The sequence below is a fragment of the Solanum lycopersicum genome, chromosome 1, assembly GCF_036512215.1.
Source record: "Solanum lycopersicum chromosome 1, SLM_r2.1".
Taxonomy (NCBI): domain Eukaryota; kingdom Viridiplantae; phylum Streptophyta; class Magnoliopsida; order Solanales; family Solanaceae; genus Solanum; species Solanum lycopersicum.
Window position 1 is genome coordinate 3,365,326 of NC_090800.1, and position 8,287 is coordinate 3,373,612.

Here is an 8,287-nt window from a genome sequence, read left to right on the forward strand (position 1 = left end):
AATCTATACTTTCACAATACTTGAAAATTTATCGTTTCATTTTTATTTTCGTCTTGACTTTCTCTTTTATAAATTCAAGTACTTTTTCTTGAAAAGATCGCACAACAATCGATAAATAAAAATACATACACGTGAATTTATTTGTTGTCTCGATAACAAAAAATTTGTGAATTTTTTTCTCCTTCCTCACTATTTTACGAAAAAGTGAATGTTGATTTATTAATACTCCCTCTGTCCGGTATTGTTTGTCGTGTTTTCTATTTTTAGAGTCAAACTGTAAAAACTTTGACTAACATTTTAAGATGTATTTTTTCATCATATTAATATGCAAAAAGTTGTACTCTATAATACTTTTCATACAGTTTTAGAATATCTGTTTTTTTTAAAAATATCGAATTAATGTAATCTAATTTAACTTTAAAAATTAATCAAATTAACTTTCGAAAAGCACAACACGACAAACAATTCTGAACGGAGAAAGTATTAACTACTTACACAACCTACATTTTGATTGTTAGCTATGTAAATAAAATATAAAGGATTCTTCAATAAAAAATAAATAATTTGTGTTTGGCCCATTTGTATTTATCTTTGGCCCTTGAATTTCATTTTATTTATATAATATATTAAGTCTAAGTATTTATTCATAAACAATCAAAGAAAGTCATAATTGACGTTAACGTTAAATTATGAATCGTGCTTACGTATTATGTTATTATATTCGATATTTAAAATCCGGGTCAATACGAAAGCGAAGCCTGACCCGGAATCCGAAAGGATAATGGGCCGACCACATCAACATCTCCAATTTACAAAGAGAAAAAAAAGAGAAAAAAAAACAGTTTCAAGATTTGAGCAAAATACCAATACTGATACGTGGGATACTCATACGATTTCAGTTTTTTTTTTTTTTCACTAAAAATTGATTCTTCCTCTTCTTCTGCCAGGTAATACCCTCTTTCCTCTTTTTTTTTTTTTCAATAGTTTTTTTTCTCACTTTTGTCTTGTGGGTGTTTGTTATTCAGTAATTTAGTACTATATAATCTATGTTTTCTGTTGAGTTTTTTGGGATTTTTGTTGTATCTTGTGTTGTTCTGTAATGGGTCTGTGTTATTTCTTGCTATTACATCAAAATTTTATGTGGGGTTATTGTAATTTGTAAGATTGTGGGATAAAAACTTGTTCTTGGATATTGGAAGGAACTGGAACTTAATGGAACAGAATTAATTTAATTAGTTTGATGTATATAGCTGTATATAATTGTGCTGCATCTGGATTTTATGGAAAAGATTGGGCTTTTGAGAGTTTTTGTTCTTGTGATTACTAGTTTAAGAGGGAGGTTTAGAGTAGGGGATATTCAAGAGAAAAGGAAGGCTTTTTCGATAGTGAAGATTGGGGACGGGGATAAGAGGGGTTGCTCGGATGGTAACTACCTTCCACCTCTAACCTTTAAGTTGTTGGTTCGAGTTACCAAGAGAGAAAAAGGATAGGAGGAGCTTTAAGGTTGGAGGGAGGGGTTAAAGAAAAGAAGAATATTGGGGATGGGAAAAAGCTATGCTTTTTTGGTTTAATGGTTAAATGAGGCTTGATATGGTTATTGTAAAGAATTTTGTGTTCTTGTAATTATTCCAAAACTGGTTCAGATAGTTTAAGAGTAGGGGATCTTCGGGAAAAACTGAGGCTTTTTGATAGTGAAGATTGGGGATGGGGACGAGAGGGGGTTGCTCGGAGGGTAAACATCCCCCACTTCCAAACCTCTAAGATTGTGGTTTCGAGTTAGCAACAGAGCAAAAAGGGTGGGAGATCCTAGGGAGGGGTTAAAAAAAAAGAAGAAGATTGGGCGCGGGTAAAAAAATATTCTTTTTGGTTTTAACGTGGAAATGGGGCTCGATACATTTTTTTTTAAAAAGAATTGTATTCTTGTAATTATTCCTGTAACTGGTTCATTTAGTTTAAGAGGGGGGTTTAGAGTAGGGGCTTTTGAAGAATTTTGTGTTCTTGTAATCATTCCTATGACTGGTTCGAAGTAGTTTAAGAGGGGGTTTAGAGTAGGGGGATCTTCAACTTTGAGAAAAAGTAAGGCTTTTTGGAAGTGAAGATTGGGGATGACAAGAGGGGTTGGTCGGATGGTAAACACCCTCCACATCCAACGCTATGCTTGTGGGTTTGAGTCAACAAGGAGCAAAAAGGGTGGGAGCTCCTAGGGAGGGGTTAAAAAACAGAAGAGGATTTAAAACGGGTAAGAACCCATTGTTTTATGATTTTAACGGGGAAATGGGGCTTGAGTAGAGCAGAATGGATATGGAGGATTCATTAAGTAGAATTCAACTAGTTTGGAATTAGGCTTTTGTGTAGTTGTATGAGCCCAATACCTAATGTGTGGGGTTAAGTGCATGTCACTATGTTGAACCGGCAACTGATAAAAATCGGGTATTTAGGCTGAGAAGGGTAAAAGGGCTGGCCATTATTTATTGAGTTTCTGATTGAGCCCTAGCGGGTAAAGGGTACAGGATAAAGGATTGGTGTGTAGTTGATTGATTGATTGGTTGTTGTGGTCTTAATGGGGATGATCGAGGATTTATTTCTTTTATAATTGACCATGAATGTTGTTTTTCAACAGAGTAGGTTTTTATTAGGGGTTTAAGGTTGGAGATTTTGATGATTGGGGATTCAGACCATGAATTCTCATGTGAGTGGGCAACAATATCATTTACAGTCATTGGACAGGCAAAATTCATGGTTTAACCTTACGCTTTACGAGGTTGAGAATCAGTTGGTTGATTTAGGTAAGCCTCCGGGCAGTATGAGTTTTGATGAGTACTCACAAGTCTCAAGTGTGTGGAATGCAGATTTAATTCAGACTTCTGGAGGAAATATTGATGGTACTTCCACTGCCACTTCTTTTCAGCATCAGGCTAGCTTAACTCTGGCAAGGGTGATTAGTAGTGATACAGTTGATAAAGTGTGGGGAGAGACATACAATAAGGGCAGAAGGTGATAAATCTTGAGGAGATGAACAGCCAGGAGAGAGAGCTAACCCTTGGTGAGACTACTTTGGAGGACTACTTGGTGAAAGCCGGGCTTTTCGTTGCTGATGCTTCTTTAGGACATACAATGTCATTGGATAATCCTACGGCAATGCAAAATTTTGTGCCTCCAATAGGCTTGTCACCATCTCCTTCGCTGTCTGATACACCAGTTTCTGACCGGAAGAGGGGTGCTATGGACATCGATAAGACTATTGATAGGAGACTAAGGAGAAAGATCAAGAATAGAGAGTCAGCTGCACGGTCCCGAGCCAGAAAACAGGTGTGCTGCTGGCTGGCAATATTTTGCTTGCAACCCCAGTTTGCAGTTACATTTCTCATTTTAATCTATTCATTTCCATGGTGTAGGCTTACCACAATGAGCTGGTGAACAAGGTGTCACATCTGGAAGAGGAAAACATGAAGCTTAAGAAAGAGAAGGTAAGGGTTCTCTCATTATGTATACTGAGGCTTCAATTGTTGGATATATCTTTCAAATAAGAAACATTTCTAGTGTTTTCTTGTGATTTTATTCATGAGCTAAGCAAGTTGATCGACAACTACTTCTATTCCATGTGCCATTTTGCCAACATATGCAACTATGCCCTGTGCTATTTGTCTGAAGTAACCTAAGAGTATCTGATAATGGATAGTTCATTTTAAAAGCTGACTGTTGTTGACTGTAGAAAGATGAATCTTCTTAGAAGTGAGATAATTAATTTTAAAGGGTAACCAGGATGATAATAATCTTCATTCTCCTTCTGAGAGATATCCTATCTATCTGGCCTCCTAAGTCTTGAAAACAGGGGTCAAAAGTTTGTATATTCAGGTTATCTTGCTTCATATCAAAGAAAGGTAATAAACACACCAATGTATCTCTTCTCAAAGTAAAAAGAGTCTTCTTTACTCTTAGTTCCTACATGTTAGTTCCTCCAGAAGTATGTCATAAAGATAAAATGGGAGTGCTAAGATCAATGAGTTTACATATATCGGAAGTTATCAGTTTTTTTGATGCATGCTAAGAAAGAAAATGTGACTTGGGGTCAAGTAACTTCAAACTTGGTTCTAAGCCCATCCCCCAAATCCCCAAGAGTCAATCGTACTGACTGTGTGAATCTTTTTGCCTTAACTTGGAAAATGCAGAGTTGCATATTCTCTACATTTGTGCTTAGTTCATAGACCATTTGTCACAATGCTTTAAAGATATAGGATTGAAAATGCTTGATACGGGATATATTTTTAAAAAATTGTAAGGAAACATTAACTAGGCTAGTACGTACATGATAACCAATTGCATTTTAGTAAGTGTAGATAATGCTTTAGAATATCTCCAATATAAATAAGTACGCATCTAGTGTTCACTTACTTGTGTCATGTGTGTTGTGATGGATTGTTTGGTATCACCAGTGTCTTTGAATAGTTTAGTGGAGTGGAGATTTAGACTACTATGCTTTTACCAGTCAAAAAGAAAGAATACTGTGCTTTTACTCAGAAAAGGATGTTTGCTTTATAATACTAATGCAAAATTGCCTTTCTGAACAATTGATGCAATGGTTAGAAGTGAATGCTGCCTTTTATGATTGATATGGTGTTTTTGGGATGCTTGGTGGACTGATGATCCTAGATGCATGTAGTAGTACACAGTGACTGAATGAGTTTCCCTTCCGTAATTTCTTGTTTGTTTCTTGTTGTTTAGAGGTGAGTTTACTTTGGTACTTCCCTTTTTTCCTTCCTCCCCTGGTAGGCAAAGTGATATTTGCTTCCTTAGGTTATAGAAAAGGAGAAGAAAGAGGAGGTGTAGGAAAGAGTTGGAGTTTGGGCTTGGACTTCCATGTTTGAGGTTTCAAGATTGAAGCCCCTTGCTAGCGAAAGCAAGGGGTTTGCCTTCTGGGTTGAGCTCATCGTATCGTGCTTACCTAGTGCGGGTTACCTCTCCTATGTGGGGTTTTTATATTGTGCGCATCCCAAGGGTAGCGGCTGCAGGTTTCCTTGTCATAAAAAAAAGATGTCAATTAAATAAATTTAATCTTGATAGTTCTTGGTAATTTTATGATCTAACATTCGTTTTTTTCCCTTATCAGTATTTTGTTTCACTTTTGGTTCATGTTCCACGACCTTTTTCCATGCGTCTGACTGCATCATAGTGCACTTGTCAGTTTTGAAGAGAATTTCCATTATGCTAAAATTTGATCTCGTGATAGTTTGGTTATGGGAAGAAACCTTCTGATTGTTTGTTTACGGACTGACATGATGAAACCTTCTTCCTGCTAACTCCTTACTGCTTGATTGTTTGGGATCAACACATTTGAGATTTTTTTGTCATGGCAAGAATTGGTTTTTGCTTTGCAATCCAAAAGTAGGCCTTTGGGTGTTATGGTGTTTGTTGATCGCTTCACCTTGGTTCAGGCTAACATAAGGACTTATTAAAGCTTGTACACTTTAGCCTCTTTTTGATGTATTTTTTTTTTCTTAGTCTCTTCTCTCTAGGAAAAAAGAAAGCCTGAGCCAATAGTGCTAGTGATTGATTACAAGGAGCCTGAATCTGTAGGGATATAGAACCTTCTTATCTACAAAATCGAGAGTGGATGAGGTTTTTGTGCCATAGGATTACTATTCTAAAAATCAGACCTTTGAGTTACACACGTTTGGTATCCCTTCAAAGTAATTATATTTGATATAAGATGTGTTACAAACCTTCAAACAAGTGATCAGTGATACTGGTTCCTTTCTACATGACATTGGAATTTCCATCACATATCTTCTCAACAACAATATGCCCAGTGTGATCCCATGAGCGTGGTTTGGGGAGGGTATAGTGTACACAGACCTTACCGTACCTTGTGAGGTAGAGCGGCTACCCGTGGTAGACCATCAGCTCGAGATATATGGTATCCATGCCTTCTCAGTAACTGATATATGGGATTTGTGAAAGATCTATCTCTGATTGGTATTATTAGTACCAAATTGTACTCTTTCCGAATCATCTGTTGTAGTGTGTGTGCAGCTAATGCTAGATCCGTTGACCATTTTAGCTCTCTTTTTAGTGGTAGTGGGATGGTTGGGATTCCTTCTGGATGGGGAATGCTTTACTCGCTTGGTAGACCTAACTGGTACAACGCTGATTAGTCAGGCTAGTGGGTTTCGGATACTGAACTATTAAACCCCCCCCGAAAAAAAAGATTTAGTGGACATTGATGTGGATGTTCTGTTCTTTCTCATATTGTCAATTACCTGGTAAAGCAGTACAAGTTACTCTATTTGTCTGATCCTTTCGCTAGGAAGTAGATCCTTTCTTTCCTTTCAAATTTTGTGTTGTCTTAAAGATACGAGTACCTGTTTTCTGTGGATGCTACAGTTGAGTTCTGTAATGTGGTGATTCAAGTTAATCGTCTTCAAATTCAGACCTCTCGACAATGTTTGAACTTTAGGATTTCAAATAGCTAAATCATTTTTCACACCTCCTGTTTTTTCGAATCTATATGCCTTCAATACTTTTCCTTTTTCTTGTAACAAAGTTGTTCGGAAAACAGTTGCAAGGCGTGCAAATCTGAAACCATATAGGCATGACATGAACAGTAGTTTGCTCGCCTTTCTAGATGTCTTGTTATTTAGCTTGATGGTATTGATATCAGTCCAAACTCAGCAAAACGCGCTACATCTACATGTCACAAAACACCGCCTTTTCTTATTTCTGTTCTTAAGTTCAGCATACCAGCTTGTTGTCTCTTTAACGACTGTTACTGAACTCTTTTACCTTACACAGGAACTGGAGAACATGTTATCCGAGTTGTCGTCTGAACCAAGATATCAGCTAAGACGAACGACTTCATTCTGATCGAGTTCTTTGGCAGAAGTTACTATAGTCATTATAGATATAGGATTTGTGTATCCTCTATGAAACATCTTATTAGGTAGTTGGGAGATAGATGTTAGAATGTTTGATCTTTGTTTTTATCTGTATATGTTTATAGATGCACATGAAAAAACTGAAGATGAAATGGACTCTTTACTATACTGTGGTCTTTTTTCCTTGGTAAACAAATTTGCATTTTTTTTTTTGAAAAAACGAAGGCGATCGTTCGAGAAGACGATCGGGTATTCAACTTTATTTATATCGAGCGATAAAGGTATTGATATATCGATAGTTTTTCGATTGTACCCAAACAACAGTACTCTCCCTGTTCCTATGTAGTTGTCCACTTAGAAATGACACACATATTAAGATATCAATAATCAGTATAGTGAAGTTATAATTTTACCCTTATTAATTATAGTTTCAAGAAAAAGATTGAATTAAAATTTGAAAATTTTCAAGAAGTTTAAATGAGGGTATAATAGTAAATTTTTTGTGTTCTTTCGTGATTTATCGAAATGGATAAGTAAATAGGGACAAAGGGAGTATTAATATTTTAGAGGGAAAAACAATTGAGATCGACTTTCTTTTTAATGTTTTAAGCACATGTATAGGAGTTTTGATATTGAATTTCATATCATGATTTGAAATTTTAAGATGCAATCAGCATTTGGAATGCAATTTTATTTCATGCTTTGATTCTCGAGAAAAAATTGAATCTAGAGTTTTATATTATGATTTGATACTTTTTTTAATATAAAATTGATCCACGACTTTATATTTTGTAAAAGAAAAAAAAAAGAAAGAAGATTCATTTTTATATAATACCTAACACTTTTTTTCATATATAAATAAAATTATGGTTGAGTCATAGCTTGTGCAGTACTATTTACTTTTATTCACGGAATATGAACATGATAATATAATTACTAATGATATTGATATAAGCGGCTAAGTAAAAATCTATGAGTTCAATCCTAAGTCCAAACGAGTTCTAAATGATATTTTTGTTACATTTTAGGTATTCTGAGTTTAAAATCACAAGATTTAATCGGGCTTTAATGTGGTACCGGACACCGAATGGAAAATAAAAAACAAAAGTAAATTTTAGATTCAGCAAACATAAAAATCATATTAGTATGCCATAGTTATAGTTTGCATAAGCAAACATAAACTTTGGATGTTTCCTATGGAGCATCAAATTGTATAAATTGACGGCAGACTTCTCGTTTGTATAAAAGTGCAATGATTGTTTATGTATATCAGTTAGATAATTGTGTATATGTAACTACTAGGTATATGTATCAATGATTGTGTATGCATAAAATTTGAACTTGTATACAATTGAATCGAAATAAAACATTCGTATATTAAATTTCTATCTATCTCTTGCTTCATAAAAACACAA

The 8,287-nt window shown here is 35.2% G+C and overlaps 1 protein-coding gene across 1 annotated transcript; it reads left to right on the top strand.

Annotated features, from left to right (window-relative positions):
* The first annotated feature begins 823 nt into the window (after positions 1-823).
* LOC101255230 (ABSCISIC ACID-INSENSITIVE 5-like protein 2) lies at positions 824-7,068 on the top strand. Its single transcript, XM_069296368.1, is given in 5 exon segments — positions 824-947; positions 2,621-2,968; positions 2,971-3,309; positions 3,396-3,467; positions 6,790-7,068. Coding segments are annotated over 4 exon segments (774 nt in total). The 5' UTR covers positions 824-947; positions 2,621-2,677; the 3' UTR covers positions 6,862-7,068.
* Positions 7,069-8,287: the final 1,219 nt, after the last annotated feature.